General features: G+C 50.5%; 1 protein-coding gene and 1 long non-coding RNA gene across 4 annotated transcripts in view; one reads left to right on the top strand and one right to left on the bottom strand.

Moving 5' to 3' along the window:
- LOC109729579 (uncharacterized) overlaps window positions 1-24,856 on the top strand; it is a 29,829-nt gene that overhangs the window by 4,188 nt on the left and 785 nt on the right. Inside the window, exons 2-3 of the long non-coding RNA XR_012913470.1 lie at window positions 19,856-20,122; window positions 20,773-20,993. This is a non-coding gene — a long non-coding RNA (uncharacterized LOC109729579). The remainder of the gene's footprint in view (window positions 1-19,855; window positions 20,123-20,772; window positions 20,994-24,856) is intronic.
- On the bottom strand, window positions 13,750-24,188 carry ZNF205 (zinc finger protein 205). 3 transcript variants are annotated; one of them, XM_012743774.3, is made up of 7 exons: window positions 23,178-24,185; window positions 22,908-23,046; window positions 20,760-20,973; window positions 20,461-20,552; window positions 19,828-19,948; window positions 18,244-18,354; window positions 13,750-17,942 (listed from the first exon to the last, which is right to left on the bottom strand). In XM_012743774.3, the coding sequence occupies exons 2-7, from the start codon at window positions 22,962-22,964 to the stop codon at window positions 16,876-16,878; spliced, it is 1,662 nt and encodes a 553-aa protein (XP_012599228.2). In that variant the 5' UTR covers window positions 22,965-23,046; window positions 23,178-24,185; the 3' UTR covers window positions 13,750-16,875. The 3 variants fall into 3 exon arrangements, with proteins under 3 accessions (XP_012599228.2, XP_012599231.2, XP_012599234.2); XM_012743777.3 differs by having other exon boundaries at window positions 13,751-17,942; window positions 23,636-24,185; XM_012743780.3 differs by having other exon boundaries at window positions 16,756-17,942; window positions 22,898-23,046; window positions 23,636-24,188.

The following is a 24,856-nucleotide window of genomic DNA, read 5'->3' as shown; positions in this document are numbered from 1 at the left end:
ACTCATGTGTTTTTGAGGGATAAACTTAGAAGCTCAAAGGGGCTCCTCCCCTTTCAGTGCCAGGCAGAGATTGAGACCTTTTGGAAAAGGGAGTGGCTGCCACGACAGGACTGGCTGATAGAGAAAACTCCAGAGGCAGTGGGAGCTGCGGAATTGGCGGCCACCAGGCTCCCTCCCCTTGCCTCTACCTTGCCCAGTGGAACACCAGGGAAGAAGAAAGGCCTTTTCTCAGCTGTGACCCGACATCGCTCTCTACTGGCAAAGGCTAGCATCACGTTGGCTTGCAAAGATGTGTCCACAGGACCTAGAGGAGATCACTCTTTGGATCTTAGCCAAAAGGCCGGGACTGTGATCCAGCTCATCATCACAAAGCAGGATGAAAAGGGTGTATTTCAGGCTGGGGGACAATAGATTAATAACTGCCACACTTACCATATTTTCTACTAGGCATTCTAGGATAGGTAAATTATTTGTATACAATTTTGTTAAAATCGACCACCATATTGAAATTACACTTATTCCCTCTGGTGGTTTTTTAGTTTACTTTTTTGTAGTTAGTATATATAATCTATAAACAATGAAAAAAGTAAAATTTTTTTCTCCAGGATTTATACTCATTCTTTTCTTAGTCTTATAGCATTGTACAGAACTCTCAAAACAGTATTAAAAACTGAGGACAAGACGGGTGCGGTGGCTCACGCCTGTAATCCTAGCTCTCTGGGAGGCAGAGGTAGGCGGATTGCTCGAGGTCAGGAGTTCGAAACCAGCCTGAGCAAGAGCAAGACCCCGTCTCTACTATAAATAGAAAGAAATTAATTGGCCAACTAATATATATATATATATAAAAAAAAAAATTAGCTGGGCATGGTGGCGCATGCCTGTAGTCCCAGCTACTCGGGAGGCTGAGGCAGCAGGATCGCTTGAGCCCAGGAGTTTGAGGTTGCTGTGAGCTAGGCTGACTCCATGGCACTCACTCTAGCCTAGGCAACAAAGCGAGACTCTGTCTCAAAAAAAAAATGAGGACAGCAGACATCACTGTCCGGGATCTTAAGTTAATGAAAATGTTTTTAATGATTTGCCATTAAGCTGGGCGCAGTGGCTCACGCCTGCAATCCTAGCACTCTAGGAATCCAAGGCGGGCAGATCGCTCAAGGTCAGGAGTTCGAAACCAGCCTGAGCAAGAGCGAGACCCCATCTCTACTAAAAATAGAAAGAAATTAATTGGCCAACTAAAAAATATATAGAAAAAATTAGCCAGACATGGTGCCACATGCCTATAGTCCCAGCTACTTGGGAGGCTGAGGCAGAGGATCACTCGAGCCCAGGAATTTGAGGTCACTGTGAGCTAGGCTGAAGCCATGGCACTCTAGCCTGAGCAACAGAGTGAGACTCTGTCTCAAAAAAAAAAAAAAAAGATTTGCCATTAAGTATCTACGGTTGGTCCATGTTCATAGGCAAGGAAGTTCCATCTGTTCTCATTTGCAGCAGGAAGACTACTCGTTATTCTCCAATATCAGTTTCCCATTCTATGACAAGAGTTTTGATGAGTACATGGCCATTCAGAATAAAGAGTATATCCCCCAGTCTGTCCTGCAACTATGGCCATGTAATTCATATTTCATTAAATATGCAATGTCTGATTTCAAGGCTGGGTGGTGACTCATGCCTGTAATCCTAGTACTCTGGGAGGCTGAGGCAGGAGAATCGCTTGAACCCAGGAGTTTGAGATTGCTGTGAGCTAGACTGACACGATGGCACTCTAGCCCAGGTGACAGAATGAGACTCCATCTCAAAAGAAAAAAAAATGAGAATAAAAAGTGAAATGTCCGATTTCGAATCAAAAGTGTAGTTTATTATATCTCAAACAAGAAGCAGTACAATTAATCAAAATATGTGCCTAAATTGTCTACAGAATTTTTCCAGCTTAACAGTAGCTTGCTTATGCCAGCAGCGAAGAAGCATGGAGAGCAAGATTTTTCCTTGCAAGAAGTGGTCCAATGCCTGGATGGAAGTGGTAGTCAGTTGGTGCAGGGTCTGGTAAATATGGTGGAAGATAAAGAGGTTCCAAATCCTCTGTAGTTTGAGCAACGTTGTTTGTGTGACATGTAATGGAGCATTGTCTTGCAAGAGGATTGGTCTGTCTCTGTTGACCAATCTCGGCTGCCTAATCACAAGCATCCTCATCATTTCATCCTGTTGGTTGCAGTAGACATCCCTGTAATCAACTGATCAGGTTTCATGAAGCTGTAGTGGATAATACCAGCGCTGGACCACCAAACAGACACCATTAGCTTTTTTTAATGAAATTCAGTTTTGGTACTTCATCTTTATCCAACCGTTGTGCCGAATGCTTACAATTGTCAAAAAAAAAAAAAATTTCCGGCCGGGCTCGGTGGCTCACGCCTGTAATCCTAGCACTCAGGGAGGCCGAGGCAGGAGGATTGCTCGAGGTCAGGAGTTTGAAACCAGCCTGAGCAAGAGCGAGACCCCATCTCGACTATAAATAGAAAGAAATTAATTGGCCAACTAATATATGTAGAAAAAATTAGCCAGACATGGTGGCGCATGCCTGTAGTCCCCACTACTTGAGAGGCAGAGGCAGGAGGATCACTTGAGCCCAGGAGATTGAGGTTGTTGTGAGCTAGGCTGATGCCACGGCACTCACTCTAGCCTGGGCAACAAAGTGAGACTCTGTCTCCAAAAAAAAAAAAAAATTTTTCATTACATGTAAAAAAAAAAGAGTAGAAATGGTTCACCTTTATGTTGTTACAGCAAAGAAAGGCAAGCTTCGAGATGATGTCTCTTCTGATGCTCATTTAATTCATGCGGAACTCAATTACATCTATCCAGCTTCTTTACCTTGCCCATTTGTTTCAAATGGTCCAATATTGTTGGAATAGTAATGTCAAACGTGCTGCTAATTCGTGTATGGCTTGAGATAGTTTCACTTCCACTACTGCTTTCAGCTCCCCTTTATCCACCTTGCTCTCAGGTCACCCACATGGCTTATTTTCAAATCACTGGAACAGAACTTCTCAAACCATCAACATACTGTGCATTCCTTAGTCACATCCTTCCCAAACACTTTGTTGATATTTCAAGCTGTCTGTGCTGCATTGGTTCCAGAACAGAACTCATATTTGAAAATAACGCAAAATTTTTACTTATCCATGGATATCAAGTGTCCAACTTTGTATTTAAGGGAATTGGACATTTCATACTTAATAACCTAATAAATTGGGGCTAATGAGATGTCAGCATAAGAGATGTATACATCTTACCATAAAAGGATGGCTCACATCCTCCTGTTCTCTTTTCTCCGACTACTAGCAGGAATGTGGACATGGTGGCGTGGACCACGCAGATGATGGTAACACTCTAGAGCTGTCAGAGCAATAAGATGGGAGGTGCCTGGGTTCCTCCAATCTTATCGGGACCCAACCTGATGTGCCCATTCTGCTGCTGCCACCACAGAAGGTTCTGGGGCAAACCCTGAATATTGGGCCCATGTGGCTGATATACAGTTACCAAGCAGGTGACACGACCACCCTGCCTGTGCTTCTGTGGCAGGCCTTGGAACAGAAGAGCTGGGAATAGGAGTTAGCCTATGTGGTAGAGTCTCCAGAGGCACCCAAGTTTTGCTGCTACCCACATGGCCCCCAGACTTAACCCACTTCTTCAGTGTTGCCTCGTTGGCCTCATTCTGCCTGCGTGATGATGCTGGAGCCCCCAGAATAGCTCTGGATTTATACCCAGACAGTTGTATGAGGCAGAAATAGACACCTGCTGTGTTTAAGCCACTTTTACTTTGAGTCTCTATACCCTAACACCACTGGCTACTAAGAATTTTTCTTTTTTCCTTAAAAATAGATTTTTTTTGTTTTTTTTTTTGAGACAGAGTCTCACTTTATTGCCCAGGCTAGAGTGAGTGCCATGGTGTCAGCGTAGCTCACAGCAACAACCGAAATCTCCTGGGCTCAAGCAATCCTGCCTCAGCCTCCCAAGTAGCTGGGACTACAGGCATGCGCCACCATGCCCAGCTAGTTTTTTCTCTATATATTAGTTGGCCAATTAATTTCTTTCTATTTATAGTAGAGACGGGGTCTCGCTCTTGCTCAGGCTGGTTTCGAACTCCTGACCTTGAGCAATCCCAGGTGGGCCGAAGCCTGCCTTGGCCTCCCAGAGTGCTAGGATTACAGGCGTGAGCCACCACACCCGGCCAAAAATAGATATTTATTTGTATAATTCCTTCTATGGAATATTGGCTAGTCAGAATTTCTATGTCTTCTTCAATAAGTTTTGATAGCTTATATTTTCTAGGAAATCATCCCTTTCATTTGCAACTTTCAAATTTGTTAACATAGAGTTGTACATAGTATTCCCGTTTGATTGCAATTTTGAAGTCAGCATGTGCGGTTAAATCTTATTCCTTGTTTTGGGATTGCAAAATGGCACTTTCATGGTGGTGAAGTGGCTAGAGGAGCCTGGGTCCCTGGTCACTCTGTGGAGTAGGGTGTCCAAACTGGCTCTACCTCACCCACTTGCCTTCAGCCCACTTCCAGATGCTGCCACGAGGTTTTTTCTGTTGCAGTAGTCAAACCAAATCCTAAATGATTCACTACCTCATAGGGTTGTTATAAAGATTAAATGAACTGGTGTGGTGGCTCACGCCTATATATAATTCCAGCACTTTGAGAGGTCCAGGCAAGAGGATCACTTGAGCCTAGGAGTTCAAGGCTGCAGTGAACTATGATTGTGCCACTGTACTCCAGCCTGAGTGATAAAGCAAGACCCTATCTCTAAGAAAAAAATTTTTTAGTTTTAAAAAAGGATTAAATGGGAGAGTGCATGTAGATAACTTAGCCCAGTGGCTGGCACACAGAGTGAGACCCAGTCTCAGATAAATAAACAAACATCTGAGCTCCTGTGAGGTGACAGCCTCTCTGAGTTCTGTCTCTTTTGTAAAATGGGGATAATAATACCTTGAAGGGTTTTTGCAAAGATGAAAGGGAATGACACCAGTCAAGTGAAGGCATAGCACTTAGCATGGTTACAGTCAGTAGGTGGCAGTAGTATCCTTCAGTGAAGATTATTACTTGGGTGATAATTTTTTATTTTTATTTTTTTTATTTTATTTTATTTTTTTTGAGACAGAGTCTCACTTTCTTGCCCAGGCTAGAGTGAGTGCCGTGGCGTCAGCCTGGCTCACAGCAACCTCAATCTCCTGGGCTCAGCAATCCTACTGCCTCAGCCTCCCTAGTAGCTGGGACTACAGGCATGCGCCACCATGCCCGGCTAATTTTTTTTTTGTATATATATTTTTAGTTAGTCAATTAATTTCTTTCTATATTTTGGTAGAGACGGGGTCTTGCTCAGGCTGGTTTTGAACTCCTGACCTCGAGCAATCCGCCCACCTCGGCCTCCCAGAGTGCTAGGATTACAGGCGTGAGCCACCGCGCCCGGCCGGGTGATAATTTTTTAATAGGGAGTTTTATTAAAACAAAAACTGTTCTGCGGCCAGGCATGGTGGCTCACGCCTGTAATCCTAGCCCTCTGGGAGGCAGAGGCAGGAGGATCACTCAAGGTCAGGAGTTCAAAACCAGCCTGAGGCCAGGTGCGGTGGCTCACGCCTGTAATCCTAGCTCTTGGGAGGCCGAGGCGGGCGGATTGCTCAAGGTCAGGAGTTCAAAACCAGCCTGAGCAAGAGCCAGACCCCGTCTCTACTATAAATAGAAATAAATTAATTGGCCAACTGATATATATATAAAAAATTAGCCGGGCATGGTGGCGCATGCCTGTAGTCCCAGGTATTCGGGAGGCTGAGGCAGGAGGATTGCTCGAGCCCAGGAGTTTGAGGTTGCTGTGAGCTAGGCTGACGCCACGGCACTCACTCTAGCCTGGGCAACAAAGCGAGACTCTGTCTCAAAAAAAAAAAAACCAGCCTGAGCAAGAGCAAAAGCCTGTCTCTACTAAAAATAAAGAGAAATTAATTAGCCAACTAAAAATACACAGACAAAATTAGCCGGGCATGGTGGCGGATGCCTGTAGTCCCAGCTACTTGGGAGGCTGAGGCAGAAGGATTGCATGATCCCAGGAGGCTGAGGTTGTTGTGAGCCAGGCTGACACCACGGCACTCTAGCCCAGGCAACAGAGTGAGACTCTGTCTCAAAAAAAAAAAAAAAAAACTTCTATGGAGGAACCTGCGTCCTCTGAAATGTACTTGCCAATGTTCTTTTGCTTGCACTGAAAAGCCTGTGAGAGCATGGTCAGACCAGGTTGGCACCAGACCCAACCCAATGTGCCCGTTCTGTCTGCTGTTGCCACCACAGAAGGTTCTGAGTCAAACCCTGAATATTGGGCCCACGTGGCAGGTGACACGACCACCCTGCCTGTGCTTCTGTGGCAGGCTTTGGAACAGAAGAGCTGGGAATAGGAGTTAGCCTATGTGGTAGAGTCTCCAAAGGTCCCCAGATTTTGCTGCTACCCACATGGGCCCCAGACTTACCCACTTCTTCGGTGCTGCCTCGTTGGCCTCATTCTGCCTGTGTAGATGTGCTGGCTGGAGTTTATTCAGAGTGTTTACTCAGGGCAATGGTTGGCCTTAGTGCTTTGAAGCAACAGAACCTCTTAGTCCAAGATTCTTAAGCAGAAGCCCTACATGTAGGAAGCCCATAGCAGTGGCTGCTCTGATGCAGCAGGTGCCTGAGATCTGCTCACTTGGCCATGTCCTTCAAAGTCCCAAAGCTCCAAAATGGACTTTTATAGCCAGCCCTCCACTGCCAAGGACCATAGTTGGAGAAACACAGGCTGCAACACTGCCCAGTGCCTGCCATTTTGGGGAGACTCCCTGAGTTCCACGTGGGTGCTGCCTGCTTGGCTGGGGGCTCTTGGTCTCCTCTAGAGTGTGTTCCACACACTTGGTGCACAGAGCTGTGCAATCACATCTGCTGCTCAAGCCATTGCCTCCAAAACCTCCTGGATAACCAAAGCTAAGGGCAGGGACACTCCGTTACTCTCGTGTGCAAAAAGGATCTGCCCTAGGGGAAGCCTCGGAGGACCAGGTGAGTTGATTTGCTGTCTTCTGCAAATTCTTCCGTGGAAATTTGATGTTCCCGGAATGCAAGTGTGTGAAGGATATTTGAGTGGACAAACACAAGCTGTCGTGTTCTCTGGGAGTGCCTACCCAGGCTTTGTGAACCCCTCCGCTGCTCACTCTGTCCTCCCAGGGGAGAAGACTGCTGAGTTTGCATCCCATGAATCTGCTCCCAGCAAACCAACTGGTTTGGGGGAACGAGGTGGTTGTTGGACCCAGACTGCGTCCAAGAACTCTTCTTACCCTAGAACTGGGACTAGGGAAGATTGCAGTCATTTTTCCATATGGCAGTAGCATACAGACCCATAAACTGGCAGAGGATGTGTTTCCTCCTGTTTTCTAGGCACAAGATCAGTGAATAAGAATGTGCCTAGACAGGGAAAGATAGGAGTCATCTGAGGGAACCAGCAGGAGAAACAGAGGGACACTGAAACAGCTCCCTGGTCCTAAGTCCTGCCTCAGACCCACATGTTTCATGAAGACAATCTGTATCTTTACAAAAATGTCCCTTTTTTGCTTTCATTGGTTTTCTTTGTTATAATGAGAGAACTGTAAATATTACATGATCATTGGCTACATGAGTGTTTTTATGGTTTTAATCATGTAATTGATAAAAAATAAATATTTTACCTAGTGTAACCTGTTAATGGTAATTTGCTATTTTTAAGTGGGTTGGTTTTGGCCAAGTGTATCAGTTACCAACTACTACTGTGACAGAGACCACAAATTCAGTTGCTTAAAACAACCCAAATTTATTATCTTACGATTCTGGAGCTCAGAAGTCTGAAATCAATTTCACTGCTAAATTCAAGGTGTCAACAGGACTCACTCTTTCTGGAAGCTTTGAGGGAGAATTCATTTTCTTGTATTTTTCAGCTTCTAAAGTCTGCCTGCATTCCTTGGCTTGTGCCCCCTTTCTCCATCTTCAAATCACATCTTTCCAATCTGCTACAAACACTCCTTTTCCAAATCAAGTAATATTGTCAGGTTCCAGAGGTTAGGACCTGATTTGGGGTTATTATTCAGCCTACTGTAAGTCTACTCTGGACCTTTTCAAACTGCATGGTTCAGTTTGTAACCTCTAACATTGAATATTTAAAATTTCAGCCCTGAGGGCAGACTGAAAGCTGTCTTATCAACTCATAAGAACTTTGGTTTTCAGCTGGGCATGGTGGCTCACACCTGTAATCCTAGCATTCTGGGAGGCCGAGGCGGGCGGATTGCTTGAGCTCAGGAGTTCAAAACCAGCCTGAGCAAGAAGAGTGAGACCTCATCTCTACTATAAATAGAAAGAAATTAATTGGCCAACTAAGATATATATAGAAAAAAATTAGCCGGGCATGGTGGCACATACCTGTAGTCCCAGCTACTCGGGAGGCTGAGGCAGCAGCATTGCTTGAGCCCAGGAGATTGAGGTTGCTGTGAGCTAGGCTGACACCATGGCACTCACTCTAGCTTGGGCAACAAAGCGAGACTCTGTCTCAAAAAGAAAAGAACTTTGATTTTCATCCATAAGAGCCATTTTTCATTTGTCACTGAGTCTAAAAGGCTGGTATGTGGCAGATACATGTTGGAATTTTCTTAAATTAGATCCTCAATGATATAAATTGCTTCTAACATACACTAAAGGTTAGCAAAACATTTTTTTTTGAGACAGAGTCTCGCTTTGTTGCCTAGGCTAGAGTGAGTGCCATGGTGTCAGCCTAGCTCACAGCAACCTCAAACTCCTGGGCTCAAGCAATCCTACTGCCTCAGCCTCCCGAATACCTGTGACTACAGGCATGTGCCACCATGCTCGGCTAATTTTGTCTTTTTATATATTAGTTGGCCAATTAATTTATTTCTATTTATAGTAGAGACGGGGTCTCACTCTTGTTCAGGCTGGTTTTGAACTCCTGACCTTGAGCAATCCACCCACCTCGGCCTCCCAGAGTGCTAGGATTACAGGCTTGAGCCACCTGGCCTGGCCAAGGTTAACAAAACTTTTAAGAGGACATACTTTTTTAATGAAGAGCTTGTATTTATGATTCAAGTGCCACAGAAACACAAAAGAATACAAGTCATCCATGTATTAGTTGTCTATTGCTGTATAACAAATGACCCCAAATCTTACTGGTTTAAAACAACAATAAAAATGTGTTATTTTGTGAATTAGACATTTGGGAGCTGCTAAGATGGGTATTTCTGCCTCAGGATCTTTCACGATGCTGCATACTTAGTGTCAGCAGGGACCCCAGTTCATCTGGTGCTGGAGGATCCACTTGGAAGTGGGTCATTGACTGGGCTATTGGCAGAACACCTCAGTTCTTCCCCACACAGACCTCCCTGTAGAAATGCTTGAGTGACCCTTTTGCCAAATGATTAAATATGTTCTGGTTTTGGATTAGCTGCTCTGCTGCATGGGCCATATGACCCAGCACTTTCTTTTTTTTTTTTTTTTTTTTATTTTTTTTTATAGACTCTGGCCAACAGGAGTATCCTATTGGTCAGAGCCAGCACTTTCAATGGTGCTTGAAGTGTCAGTTCCTGGTAAGGGTTGTTATATGGAACTGTTGGTAGCCCGCTAGACAGGAACAGTAACATAAACCTGCGCCGGTTATTGACTGATTACATCCCAACTCCAGATTTATTACACATTGACTGCTCCAGGAAAATGGATCTGGCCCTTTAGTTTTTCCTTTGCCAACTGGCACGGTGCTAAGCTTTGCCAGTAGAGGGCACTGGAGAGGCATTGCAGGAGGGTGGTTTCCCTTCCTGGTTCTGGTGTTTGCTCTGCAGGCTTCAGAAGCACTCAAGCCTTTTCCAGCCCCAGCTCTTGCAGGGCTGGTGGCTTCTGAATTTGGCTTCTGCAGCCCACAGGGCTTCCCCAGCACCCTGCTCATACAGCACAGGTAGCTCCTCTAACAGGCTCCCGCAGTGTGCACTTCTGCAGCGCCTGGCGCCTGCAGCACGTGGCAGCCTCCCCACAAGCCCCTTCAGGAGTGTAGTAGCAGAGTGTCTCTGATAAGACACCTTCCACATTTAAGGGCTAATTTCCAGCAAGTTCTTCCCATGTGGTGGCACAGCCACTTCTCTGCCATTTAGTGAACCAAAGTCTGGATTTAAGCCCAGGGGGCAGGGAAACCTCTTGCTGGAGTGCTCAGCCCTAAGGGTACGGCTGCTGCAGTCTGCTGTGGCTGTATTATTCAGATTTGGCTTTATTTCTTTCTAGCCAAGTCCATGTTAATGCCACCTGCTTTATAGTTAGTAATATCAAACTTTCCCTGTTCAAATTACTCTGCACTTCTTCTCTCCCGAATAGACCCTGCCTGATACAGAATTAGTACAAGGAATGGTCTCAGGAGATAGATGCACAAAGAAGGGCTCTGGAGACTGGTTTGGTCATGCCTTTGGACTGGAGTGCAGACAGAGCTAGTTGCCAATGGGAAATGGAATGTATGTATATTGTTAGAGTTCTCAAGAGAAACAGAACCAATAGGAAAGATAGATAGATATGGAGATAGGTCTGTATATACCAACATGTATTTCTCCATGTATCTATATATCTCCTATTGGTTCTGTATCTATGTACCTATCTATCTTCATATATCTCTAAATATCTCTATCTATATACAAAAAATAAGGCATTGCCTCACATGATTATGAAAGGCAAGAAGTCCCATGACCTGCTATCTGCAAGCTGGAAGCCCGGGAAGGCCAGTGGTGTAGTTTTAAGGCCTGAGAGCAGAGAGCCAATGGTGTAGTTTCCAGTCCAAGTCTGAAGGCCTGAGAACCAATATCACCAAGAGCAGGAGAAGATCAATGCCCCAGTTAAAGCAATCAGGCCCAGAGGGAGTTCAACCTTCTTCTGCCCTTTTGTTCCGTTCTAGTCTGTAATGGATTGGATGCTGCCCTCCCAGTCTGGAGAGGGCCACCTGCTTTACTCACTCTGCCAATTCAAATGTTAATCTCTTCCAGAAACACCCTCACAGACACACCCAGAAATAACATTTAACAGCTAACTGAGCATCCCTTGGTCCAAATTTGAACATAAAATTAACCAACACAGGATGCTAGTTATCCATAGCATGCACAATAATATCACAATTAATCAAGCTATCAGCAGTGGTGGATTATGATGACGTGCCAACTAAAGCGCACGCTTTGAGGGAGCAAGAGCCTGCTGCACCTGATCATTATGTTAGTAATGATGATATATGGCCATGGTATGTGATACATTATTTTTAGTGCACTTAAGCATTTACAGTGAGAAAATGACAAACCCAAGTTCCTTAACTCAGCTCCATTCATAGTCTGAGGACCAGAGAACTTTCATGACAGCCTAGAAGAAGCTTTTATTTCTTGTAGGCACAGTGATAATATTGCTGAGAATCAAACAAAATTTAACAGGTTGCTGCATAACAATGCCAGCTACAACCCTGGGCATAGTGGCAAGCAGTAGTCCCAGCTACTCAGGAGGCTGAGGCAGGAAGATTGCATGAGCTGTGATGATGCCACGGCACTCTGGCCTGGGTGACATGGTGAGATCCTGTCTCAAAAAAAAAAAAAAAAAACCCTGAAATGGGTGGGGACATCTGGTTGGAACCAGATGAAACTGACGGCCTTCATTCCTCAAGTCACTCTGAGCCTCCCTTACCCGTGGAAGTAGTTTGCCCTCAGTATCTGCTAGCCTTCCTCTGCTTGAAAACCCAGGATAACCTCACTTAGGGCAGGTGCCATGAAAGGGGATACCCACCCATTCTCAAGGTCCCCCCTAACCACCCTGTGTTGCCAAAAGACTCATAACTAAGATCAAATCTCAATATGCTCCAAAGGGAAGGATATGTACTATGATCCAGGAGGAAACAGCTTATACACCAAAAGAATTCAAGACTGCTAATATATACTAGCAGAAACCTGGGGCACAAGTGTGAGAGTAGATTCCAAGGATAGCATACCAAAGAGGACAGAATATTTAAAAAAGGTCAGAATAAATTCATTGATAATGGGTGCTTACTAGAAACTTCAAATTTAATGTTAACTTGTACAGCTACAGGTGGCTTTAACAGTTTAGTCCATTTCTTTGCTGAAATTTGGACTCAGTGGCAGCCTTCAGTTAATGAGGTTGAGATGCCAGAAGTGCAATTGGCATGACGGGAAAGAAGAAACCCACAAACTTAGGGAGATAGAAATACTGAGGGTGTGTATTGTATGTCAGATGTATACCCACCCCACCTCCAACTATCTTTTATCAGAAGGCAGTTCTTTCCTTAAGTCTTTGAGAAAAGCATTAATGAGAGGATCATCTGAATCCTTGAAAAGCTGTTGTTGCTCTACTGGTGAGGTTTGTATTCATCTTCATGGCCAGCCTGGAGCTTTGTTACCTGAGAACAGAAAAACTGGTGTGTTCTAGGAGGAACTGAGGTGCGAGCCATTGAGTGCTGCCAGAAAACCTGCCTGGCCACAGGTCACAAGCTGACAGAGAAGCATAAGTATGAGGGAAGTTCGAATATCTCCATGACCTCCCCATTCTCCACCCTTCACAGGACACCAAGGAGAAGCCTCAGGCCACTGCGCCCAACAAGTCTCCTGCTTACTCTTGCCCCCATAGTCCCACCTCTTTAGCCTCATCTCCTGACTCCTCTCCCCCTTCCCCAAACAGGGATGTCATTTCAGCTCTTGTTAATCTTCGTTAATCTTCTCCTCATGACAGGCCCTTTATTCATCCTGTTGCCTTTACTTGAAAAGTTCTTCCTGTAAATCCTTGTGGAGGCTTCTCCTCAGCTTAAAGTCTCAGCTTCAATGTCCCCTCCTTGGAGAGGGCCTTCCCTGACAGTGAAGTTCCTATCATCCTCTAAGGCTTCAGCTAGTTCTTTCTTTCTGGCATTTGTCACTACTTGAAATTAATGCAGGTGTCATTTATCTGTTTGTTAATCTCCCTAAATAGACTGGAAGTTAGTGAGGGCAAGGATCTTGGTAGGCATTTTCGTCGCTTATTCGTCAACATTTAGCAAAGGACCTGGAACGCAGGCATTTGTTTCTTACTTGGAAAATGAATGGGTGAACGCAGCCAAGCCCCTACTGTTAACGTTTCCTGGCCCTCTGGCCCCTCACGCATCACCCAGAGCCACGCCCCTCTTTGCACGGCCCGCCTCAGTTTCTCCAGCTGCCAGTGAAGAGGACCTCCGTCTCTTTCCTGGCTGCTCTCCGACGGCTGTGGCCGCAGCCAAGCCTGGCTCTCCCCTGGCAGCATCGCCAGCCACTGCTCCGGAACTCAGAAAGTGCTACAGCGCCGGCGGGAGGTGCCCGGGTCCCGCCGAGCTCTGGGGTAGGGGCCAGGACTTCCCCGTCGCCACAGTGGCCGCTCGAGGCCGGAAGTGGCCCTGGCCCTCCCTCCCCACGCTCTCTAGGACTGCAGGAGGCTCGGCATCTCGATGGCAGGCCCGGGAAGGCAGTGGCGCGGGGGAGCCGCCTCTGAAGGCTCGGAGGACGGCATCGAAGCCTGGAGTCCAGCCTCCTGGTCTTTGGTTCCTTCAGCAAAGAACTCCCGGAACAAGGGAAAAGGGAAAGTTTCAAAGCCAGGGGCCCGGAACAGTTGCCCGGGCAACCGTGCCGCCTGAGGCGTAGAAGAGGAAGGGCCGCGCCAGACACGACCGTCAGCCACGATTGGTCAGTTCTTCTTGGACCGCCCCTTGCTCTGCCCCCGACAGTTGATTGGCTAACAGCAGCGGGGGTGGGACTTCCGGACGTGGTCCTGCGGGCGGTGGGCCTGAGCTGCTGGAGCTTGGACCCTGGAGACCCTGGCACGGAGTGCTGGTCCCTGAGCGCCTACAGCAAGGACCCAGGGCCTAGCCAGCAGGGACCCCGCGCAGGCCGCAAGGAAGGGAGTGGGAGACCAAGGTGGAAATACTGTCCCGTCCGCCCTTACCCTCACCGTCCACGCGGGAGCGCAGGTCCGCGATAATCCAGTCAGGCCAGCTTCTCTAGTGGCCGAGGAGCTGGGATGGAAGAGTGAGCAGAAGCCGGGCAGACGTCTAAGCCTCCTCACCCTCTGCCCAGAGAGACACCAAGACCCTTCTCTGGCTTCCTCCCCTCCAGCCTCTCAGTGAGCACCTTTGGCCTGGCATTCAAGGCCCTTCCATGACAGTCCCAACCCCTCAGTCTTAGTTGCTCTGGTCAAATATTTCCCAAACTAAGTTCCACTCTTAAAATATTTTTGCGAGATCTGTCCAGGAATGGTGGCCTCTCGATGGATCACTAGAGGGAGAAGCGGACAGAGCCCCAGGGAGTGTCTGCAGAGTAGGGCGCTCTGCAGGCACCATCCCAGGGGCCTTGGAACCACGTCCCCCTCTGCCATGAAAGGGGAACATTTATCCTGGATACTGTGATCTCTGAGCTCCCTAGAGGCACGAGTGGAGTCTTTAAAGACTCCTGGATCACTCAACAGACCTCTGAATGGTTCAAACTCTGATACCTGGTCTCTGACGCACTGTCTATGCATCATAAGGGACTGAAATCAAAGCAAGCAATATCCACTGTGCAAGTGAGTATGCTAAGCTGTCTTGCCAAGTGATGACAGCTTCCAGTGTCATTTTAACAAGTCTCCTTCCCACCTCGCTCCTTAATTAGAAAACAATCTCCTTGAGAGTAACCCTGCCTTACAAGTGGGAGTCCCCATCAGCCCCTCACACTGAGGCAAGCAGGGAAATCCCATTTCGGGCTGAGTGATTGGAACCATGAAGACAAGCTGAAGGAAGGGAACTGACTTTTTTCTGGCCTTTGAGAAATAACCATGTAATTCAACCAGCCCTGCCAGCGACCCAACCCTAGATCCCACTGAGACCTGTCAGATACCACCAAGCCCCGCCTTGACTCACACCAGTCAGCAGCTTCCTGGTGTCCAACTGATTACATGCCCCACCACACCAACTCCAGCTGAGCCCAATGTCCCTGAAGGTCAAGACCATTGGCTGTTCCACTCTTTTTAGACAGCCCTGCCTCATAATATCATGTATTAGTAAATAGCTGTTGGGGTGCGTGGAAACAGGTCTTCCTTACAGGATAAAATACCAGACCTAGTCAGGCACAGTGGAACAAACCTATAGTCCCAGCTATTTGGGAAGCCAAGCCAGGAGGATCACTTGAGCCCAGGAATTCGAGGCTGCAGTGCCCCAAGACTGTACCTGTGAATAGCTACTATACTCAAGCCTGGGTGACATAGTGAGACCCCACACACAAAAAAACCCAGACCTGTATCTGAACCCCAGATTCCAGCTCTCTACTTGTACGACTTTGGGCACGTTATTGGATTTCTCTCTCTGCCACAGTTTCCTCATCTATAAACCTGGAATAATAATGTCCATTCATAGTTGTGCAGAGGAGAGGCAGTGCTTGGCCCCAGGCCTGGCAGAGCAGCTGCTCAACAACTGGCAGCTAACATTACTCTTCTTTGATCCACTGTCCTGTTCAAGCCACTGTGTCCCTTAGGAGCTGGGAGCCAAGGAAAGCTGCAGCCACCCTGGTGGTTCCATAACCGTGGAAACAGGTGGGTCTCTGTGGCCTGATACAGACTTGCTCATGGTCAGTTGGTGTCAAAGCTGAAAGTTCTCTTGGGAACTGAGCCACAAATATAGGATAATAGGCTCAGTCCATTCCCTCCCCCCAGAGGAAAAGTAGAGAAGGGGACATGGAAGCTACAGAGGTTAAAAGCCAGGGGAAGACCAGGAGTCAAACAGCTGGGCAAATTATAAAGGACATAGACCAAGAGGTCAAGGGGGTGAGAAGTAGCAGAGACAGGTGGCAGCAGCTGCATAATGGACCAAGAGGGAAAGTGGTCCCTGGTAAGCGAGGATCCTTGATGGATCACAGGGAGGCCCCAATGGAAGCAAGTGGGGAAAGGCCAATCACAAAACTCAGCCACCAGCACTTGAGGAAGCACTGAGCATGCGTTCCCAAGCGGGCTCTGCCTGACTCTGGGCTCCTGAAGGGAAGAACTCAGTGGGCAATGCCCTTGGGACAGTGACAGCAGCAGCAGACAGCCTGTCCATGGGTCCACAATTTCAGAAGTGGGTGGCTTCAGGCTTGGAAACCTCTGTACTTAGAAGCCTTTGCATGCATGTATGTATGTTTGTATGTATTTATTTTGAGACAGTCTTGGTCACCCCAGGTTAGAGTGCTATGGCATCATCATAGCCCACTGCAGCCTCAAACTCCTGGGCTCAAACAATCCTGCCTCAGCCTCCAGAGTAGCTGGGACTATAGGCGTGCTCCCTGAGGCCCGGCTAATTTTTCTATTTTTAGGAGAGATGGGGTCTAACTCTTGATCAGGCTGGTCTTAGACTCCTGAGCTCAAGTCATCCTCCTGCCTCGGCCTCCCAAAGTGCTAGGATTACAGGTGTGAGCCACCACGCCCAGCCTGTGTGTCAATTTATAGGCAAAAGGGACCCCAAGCCAGGTCACAGCTGGGGTTGTCCAAGTCTGAAGCAGTGACTCAAGGATGCCTGAATGAGGACACAAGGTTGGCCCGGAGCCCCCACCACCACCACTAGCATGCTTAGTGGAGGGGGTGGAGCGCCATGGCCCCATAAGACAGAGCTGTAGGCCAGCACTTGCAAGTCCAAGGCCTTTAATGTGCAGCTAGAGAGCCTGCCCCTCCTCGCCCTCGCCCCTCCCACATCGCCATGCCCCACCCCATGCCTGATCCTCCCGCTCCTTTCCCACACCCTCTGGCTCCTCCCCGGGGGCCTCCACTCTTCCGGGAGTCCCAGCGTTCCTGGGTGCCCTGGTCCCTCTCTCCCGGCCTCCTAGGTGGGGGCAGGTGGGGGTGCAGCCAGAGCCCCCGCCGCCGCCCCCAGCATCAGCATGGCCAGGGCCTTGGGCCCTGAGGTGTGGATCTTCTCGTGCCGGTGCAGGTTGGAGCGCCGGCTGAAGCTCTTGCCGCAGAGCGGGCAGGCGTAGGGCCGGACACCGCGGTGCGTGCGCTGGTGGGCGGTGAGGTGCGAGCTGTGGCTGAAGCTCTTGCCGCAGTCGAGGCAGTGGTAGGGCTTCTCGCCCGTGTGCGTGCGGTTGTGCGCGATGAGGTTGGAGCGCTGGCTGAAGCACTTGCCGCACTCGGGGCACGGGTAAGGCTTGACCCCCGTGTGCGTGCGCTGGTGGGTGACCAGCGCTGAGCTCTGCGTGAAGCACTTGCCGCAGATGGGGCACTTGTGTGGCTTGGCGCCCGTGTGGGTGCCCTGGTGGGTGACCAGGTCCGAGCGGCGGGTGAAGCGCTTGGCGCAGCGGTCGCACACGTAGGGCTTCTCGCCCGTGTGGATGCGCTGGTGCTGGATCAGCGTCGAGTGGTGGCTGAAGCTCTTCCGGCAGGCGGGGCAGGTGTAGGGCTTCTCGCCCGTGTGGATGATCTGGTGCTGGATGAGGTGCGAGCTGCGGCCGAAGCGCTTGCCGCAGTCCGTGCAGGCGTAGGGCTTCTCGCCCGTGTGCGTGCGCCGGTGCGTCACCAGGTGCGAGTGCCAGCTGAAGCCCTTGCCGCACTGCTCGCACTTGTACGTCTTCTTGCCCACGTCGCCATCGGGAGCAAGGCCCTCCTCACCACTCTCTGGGGTACCCTTTTCCTCCTCACTGGGTTTCTCTGGGACATGGCCCTCCTGGGGCTTCGGGGCACTGGCGTCCAGCAGGGCTGGATTCGGCTGCCCGTCTTCCAGGGCACCCGGCTGCCGAGCGTCTCCCGCCGGCCCTGAGCTCTGGCCGCCAGCTGCTTGCTGCCCACACGGCAGGACACCCTGGGCCCGGCCTGCCCTGGTTCTGAAGGGCTTCACATCCCCAGGGGCTGCCACAGGCGGGGTCAGCTCCTCCTGCCCCACCTCAGGGGCTCCTGGAGAGAAAAAGAGGATTTCTAGCCAGAGGGCAGCTTTCCTAAGGGACACGGCGGTTGGGTGGGGAAGGCCCAGCTCAAGGTGGGGGCAGGAGTCTGGGAGACTAGAAAGGTCACCGGCCCAAGGAGACTCCTGGAAGCAAGAGCCACCCTCTATGGAGGATGGGGTCTGGTGGCCCTGTCCCAGGAAGGGCCAGTGTCACGCCCATAGAAAGTACACAGAAGGCCACATCCACAAGGGGCACCTGGGAATGACAGCGCCCACTCCTCACTTCCCCAGAACAAGGTGCCCACGCCTCACCTGTGTTCATGCCTCTCTCCTCCTGCTCATCTCCTGTCTGCTGGCTCGAGGTCGAGGCCTCACCCTTGCCCTGGACTTGGGGGACCCAGAAAGGCCTGGTGAAGGGAAACCCTGCCCGGAAAGACATGCTGTGCTTGTCACCAACCTTCTGAGCTGCCCAGCCATAGATACCATCCCCCAAAAAAGGATGGGGCAAGACGGGAGTGAGGCTCTGGAAACGTGGGGTAAAGCAAAGCGGGACTCCGTGCCCAATTCCTGTGGGCAAGAGGGTCTGTCCCCGTGTCAGTGAGGAGAGGCCATAGCATCTCTTCCCCGTGCTGAGCTGGGCCTGTCTCCTGGTTCTCTGAACAGCAACAAAGTTCAAGTGAGAGGAGCTGGGCCAGGTCAGGGGCTGGCAACGCCGTTACGTCACCACAGCCCCGGAGTGGTGGGCCCAGCCCTGTCAGAAACAGGACCAAGGTCTCGATCCTGCACACACACTTGAGAAGGACTCGGGGAAGTGGGCACGGAAGCCAAGTGGGAGGGGCTGAGGTAAGAGGACCAGGGCCGCTGGTGACCAGGAAGTCTCCCCATTTGCCAAGTCCTGGGCTGACGGGCCTGGGAATTTTGGTAGAGTCGGTAAGAGGGCAGAGGGGCCCTGGCGTCCACGACTCGAGGGAGGAAAGGAACACACCGGACCAACCGGGTGGTTAGGGGCGTCCATGACGCCTGCAGTAGGGCTGTGAATGGATGCTAAGTTCCCTCAGATCTCCCAGCACTTGCCTGCACTTGTTGGTCTGAGCCCTGGAGAATGTTGACGGGTGGTGAGCAAACCTGAGCTAATTAAAGGAGTGAGCGGGCGGCTGGTGTGGGCTGGTGTGGGGGTCTCGGGACCACCAGTGAAGCCATAGGATGGAATTGCCAAGTTCCCGGGATTCCACCTGCACTAGCAGGTATGAAATGGCTGTGTGTTGGCTGAATGAATGACAGTGAATGAGTGAACACTCTGATTTTTCCATAAGACCTCATAAAATTCTGTCAGGAAGGCCGGGCACAGTGGCTCACGCCTGTAATCCTAGCACTCTGGGAGGCTGAGGCGGGTGGATCGCTCAAAGTCAGGAGTTTGAAACCAGCCTGAGCAAGAGCGAGACCCCGTCTCTACTATAAATAGAAATAAATTAATTGGCCAACTAAAAATATATAGAAAAAATTAGCCGGGCTTGGTGGCGTGTGCCTGTAGTCCCAGCTACTTGGGAGGCTGAGGCAGAAGGATCACTTGAGCCCAGGAGTTTGAGGTTGCTGTGGGCTAGGCTGACGCCATACCACTCTAGCCCACACAACAGAGTGAGACTCTGTCTCTCAAAAAAAAAAATTAAGGAAAATTTAAAAACTCAATCATGGTACCCACATTTCAAGTGTGCAACAGCCAGTTTGGCTTGTGGCTACTGTACTAGCAAGATGCATAACATTCCATCACTGGGAAGGTTCTTTAACAGTGCTGTCTAGTGGACAATGAGGGGGACCAGGGTGAGGATAGGAGGGAGGGGATGGCAGGGCAGGCCCCCTGTCTCTGACCCCCAGATCCCCAAACAGGTGAGCTCTTACCCAAGGACAGCCCATTTCTCTTCTGTAGGATGTCCCGGTAGAAGTTCTGCTGCGCGTGGTCCAGCCGTCCCCACTCCTCTCGGGAGAGGTACAGAGCCACGTCCTCAAAGGTCACTGGCATCTGAACAACGCAAAATGTCCACTCTGCAGGATGTGCCATGGACACAGTGGAGGGACATCAGGATACCAACACAAGTTTCGAGCCCTGGACTCCCAACCTGTCTCAAGCGAGGCTGCCACTCGCATCTGATGGTGACACAGGAGAGCCAGCCAAGGATGGCCTTTCTTGAGGCAGGTGGGGGGCGAGAGCCAAGCAGTATTTTCAGGGACCACAGCTAACGCTCAGGGTGTGCACAGACCCCACCCCAGCTCAGACGCAGGGGACCGTTCCCAGTCAGGGAGCCCGTGTCTCTACCTCCTTCTGCTTTTCCTCCAGCGTGGCCAGGCCTAACCATGGGGCCCAAGCCTGGAGAGAACACGCAGGTGGCCACTCAAGCGGCCCTGCAGTGAGAGCCCCAAGCCACAGGCTCCGGCTCCATGTGGGAAGGTCAGTGGGGTCCTGGCTTCATGCACGGAGCCAGCAGATGCAGGAAGGGCTGAGCACCACGTGGAGGCTGGGAAAGGGCCACTCACCTGGGACCAGGCCGTGAGGAGTGCCGCGGCCATCTGCCGGTCTCTGGTCCTCCCCTCTCGGGAAAGCACTGGGATCCGGGGGGAGGGGAGGGCTGCGAGAGGAGAGGCGTCCTCAGGGTGACTAGGTTGTCCCGCTGGTCTGCTGCTCCTCCTGCTGCCTCAAACCCCACCTCCAACCCGATCCAAGGAGAGTGTAAACAGCTCTGAGGCCGCCACGGGGTGGGAGGCCAACCCCAACCCCTCCAGGTACAGAGCCCCTCAACCCCACCTGAACCTCCACCCTCCACGCCCCTTCCTACCTCCACCAGGCAGGAAGAGAGCTTTCTCCTTAGAGCCATGACTTAGGGGCACCCAGCCCCATGCACCTCGGGCCCTGTCCTCCTGCGATGCCCCCTCGGGGTGCGGCTCTTCTGGTTCCATCTTAACGTGCGGTGACTCCCAAGTGGCTCCCAAAGGCACCATCTCCTCTGACCCAGAAAGCATTTCCTGACAAGGATGCCCATGGCCGGGGACCTGGAAACAACAGCCCCTCAGTAAGTGGTGGAGGGGGAGGCACACCCAGAGCTGCGTGCCTGGGGGCCCAGCAGGACAGACGCCCAGATGCGGGGCACAGCATGAAGGACTGGCCTTGCTTCGTCCTCTCCTGCTCAGCCCAGCCAGGACGGTTGGGGGTGCGAGTGAGGGAGACCCCTCCAGGCGCTGCCACAGTGCAGGTGGGCAAGGTGCCCTGAGGGCAGAACCTCTTCTCAACTCAAGCCTTACCCGGCCACGCAGTGTGGACGGCTGGTTTTTAGTATATGAGAAAACCAGGTGTAGTGGCTTGAACAGTGTCCCCTAAAGTCCGTGTCCACTCTGAGCCTCAAAGTGTGACCTTATATGGGAAAAGGGTCTCTACAAAGGTAATCGATCATCCCAGATTTAGAGTGGGCCCAAACTCTAACTAGACTTATGTCCCTGTAAGAGCAGGAGAGGACAGAGACCCAGAGCGGGAAGCAGGGAGGGGGTGATATGAGGCCGAGCAATACCAGGAGCCCCCAGAAGCTGGAAGAGGCGAGGAAGGATCTTCCCCGAGAGCCTCTGGAGAGAGTGTGGCCCTGCCACCACCTCGGTTTTGGACTTCAGCTTCCAGGACTGTGAGTAAATTCTGGTTGTTTTCACCCTGTGAGTGAAGCTTTTTACGGCAGCCACAGGACACTAATACAGCCAGGCTCAGAGATCAGACAGCAGCCCTCAGTCATGTAGCTCAAAAGCTCTGGGAAAGTCACTTTCCTCACACTGGGAGGCCCTGGGGAGGCCTTATGGGCCCTGGCCGGCCTTCTGCTCAGGACTGAAACCTACTCCTCCACCCCCCATCTGCTGGGTGTTGAAGGGAAAGAACCAGACCAAGAGTCAGAGTGCCCCAGGGCCAGACCCTGTGACCCCCCCCCCAGCCAGCCGGGCAGCCTCCGGAAGGCCTCTGCTCTGCCACCTGCCCAGAGCAGTAATGAGGTTTCACACAGATAAGGAGTGAGAAAGAGCTGCCTGCTCAGGAAAGTTCTGGATAAACACAGCAGCACTGGTAATTATCACTGTACTTGTGTGTACTTGACAGAACCCAACATCAGCAGAGAATATTGGCACGTTCAAGGCATACAGAAGTCACTGTGGAAGGGAATCTGAGCAGGGGTAACCATTCTTTGTACTTCCATGGTATCAAAACAAGAACTTATACTTGATTTGCATTTCTATTTACAATCACAGGCAGTACTAGTTGAGAGGTTTCTCTGACTTAGCTTCTAGTTGTCACAGGTGTTCTTGTTTCACACGCTACAATAATAACCTGTCCCGGGCTGATGAACTGCCTCCACAGGACTCATGCCCATTACCTCCTTCCAGCCTCCCAGTGACCTGATGAGACAGGTGGGAACGGCAGGCACATGATCCACATTTACAGATGACACACCTGGTTCCCATGGGCCAGGGGACTTGCCCAAGGTCACACACCTGGCCTACAGCTGACTCATACTCCTCTGACTCCAAGCCCAGAGACCCTGGTCCCCTGTAGGTGGTAATTACACACACACACATACACACACACACACACACAGAGGCACCAGCATAGAAAGAACTGGAAGCTCAGACCCAGAGAGATGAGGAGATGTGGTCCCAGGTAGAGGGAAGTTGGAAAGTAGATTAACGCCTCCCTGTGTGCTTCGTGCACTGTTCTGAGAGAGAAATGCACTGGTAGGACCCCTGCATAGCCCCCCTGCTATCCCATGTGGCCACCGACTACAAAATTCCCCGAGCAAAGCAAAACAGTTACACTGTCAATTCCAGGTGGAGGGTATTTCCGTCTTGCCACCTTCTTTTAACCCCCACCCCCAATGCCCCCATCCACCAGCCCTGCCCCTGCCTTGAAGACCCATTCCAGGCCCTTCCACAGCCTCCTTCACCTGACCTGTCCGTACCTCCTGGGCTCGATCCTTGTCCTGGGTGGCCTGGATGCCTCCACCATCTGCAGACATTTTCTATTTCAGAGCTAGAAAGAACAGCTGAGTTGTTCCTCCCTCTTTTTGGCCGAGCCCCCTCCAGCTTCTGGCCAGCAGCCTAGAAGAGCAGAAAGGAATCAGCAGTGCTTGCTGGACACCTCCACAGTGCCCAGAAAATCCCTGGGAGGACCAGAGCTCACTGGTCCCAGTCAGAAATAAAGTCTCCCAGACCGGATCCAACGGTCTCACTTTCTATGATGTGTTTGGTTCCTCCTTTTGCAAGTCGCTGAAGCAGGAGCCCGCATCGCAGTGAAACTGGCTCAGGGAAAGCTGGGCTAAATCAGAATCAGCATTTCCTGTCACCAGGAGCACAAAGTTCTGCAGAGATCCTACAAAACAGGTGCTGGTGGGGCCCCACCCGGCAAAACCAGAGGCATCCAGGGCCCACTGTGCCCCCGCCTGACTCTCAGACGCAGCTGGGATTCAGAATCAACCTGCCCATTCTCAGGAGCCCCTCCTGCAGCTGCAGCCATGTCCATCCTGCTCACTGTCCCCGCAGACGATGTCATTCTTCCCACACCCAGGTCCTGGCCCCCTTCTCTCCTGCTAACCCAAAGCCTTCCACTTTTGACCACATCTCCTCCTGCAAGCTGATCACCTGTGCCGGTCTCAGGATCCAGGTGCCCTCCCCAGCACCCCCTTCTTACCGAGATGGAGGAAGCAGGACCCCCTCCCCAGGGAAGGGAGTCTCCGCAGCCTGCACCAGGCGGGCGGGGGAGCAGAGTGGAGACTGGGATTAGGGACAACAGGAAGTCCCTCCCAGATCCTGTTCCCCGTGCAGCTGCAGCTCTATAGGGTTCCTGGCTTCGAGGGTTCCGGGTCTGGGGTCCCAAGCCTGGACTGCACCTGGCCAGGAGGTGACTACCAGGTCCACGATGCCAGCTATTGATGATTGCTTTACCCAGCACAGATTCGGGATACCAGCAAAGCAGGGGCCCCAAAACAGAAAAATGGGAAGATGCATTTTGTGGGAAGATTTTGACATTTGACGTTTCCAAGACAGCATCGCAGTTGTCCTTACAGAAGTTATTTTGCCCAGTTGAGGGACAGGACCATTCTTTCCAGCACACAGGGATTCTGAAGGTCTTATTAATAGTTGCTTCCTTTGGGCTTCTGGATTCATTTAAGGCCCCCCAGGTCAGGGAGTTCTCTGGTTCCCCCAAGACTGGCAAGGAGCTGTCTCTCCCTAAGAGTGACTTTAAGAAACAGAGAGGCTGGGAACCCCCACCCCCACCCTGATGCCCTGCCCTCCCAAAGATGTAGGTAAATCTAATTTTTCCAGACCCACTCCAGCTCGGGGATAGAGGGCATGAGAGGTCTGACCCCACTACTCATGGGGTTCCAGATCCACAGGCAGCTTCAGATTCCACCTCTCAGGCTCCACTTTAATTTTTTTTACTTAGTTTCTAACATTTAAAAATGAGAAGAGTTCTCATAAAATCGATTTTTTAAAAAATTAGAACATAAAGAAAAGCAGAACATTTGGTAATGATGGACTGACATTGTCAGAGCTGGGTGGTCACAGTCCCTTCTTAGCCCCCTAAGCACTTGAGTTTACAACTCTCTCTTGGAGCTAAACATGTTTTAGGAGTCCTGGGATTCTATGGATTCTACTGTCAATTTGATGAAAGAAAAATTACCACTAGGGTTTGTCTCTGGTTAGTATCTCTAGGTGCTTTAATCCTCAAGAAGAGGGACGTACAATATGGTAGCAAAAGTCAATACTGTTTTCAAGCCAGAGTAAGCGATAAACTGAAACAAAGCAAGGGAGGGGCAGGTCCCAGGAACAATGACAGTACTCAGTTGGCCAACAAGGAGCAGAGCTCAGGTTAAGGGAACCCACTCCTGTGGGGACCAATTCAACCCAC

The sequence above is a fragment of the Microcebus murinus genome, chromosome 19, assembly GCF_040939455.1.
Source record: "Microcebus murinus isolate Inina chromosome 19, M.murinus_Inina_mat1.0, whole genome shotgun sequence".
Classification (NCBI taxonomy): Eukaryota; Metazoa; Chordata; class Mammalia; order Primates; family Cheirogaleidae; genus Microcebus; species Microcebus murinus.
Note: the sequence above shows the minus strand (reverse complement) of the source record. Positions and strands in the feature narration are given on the sequence as shown.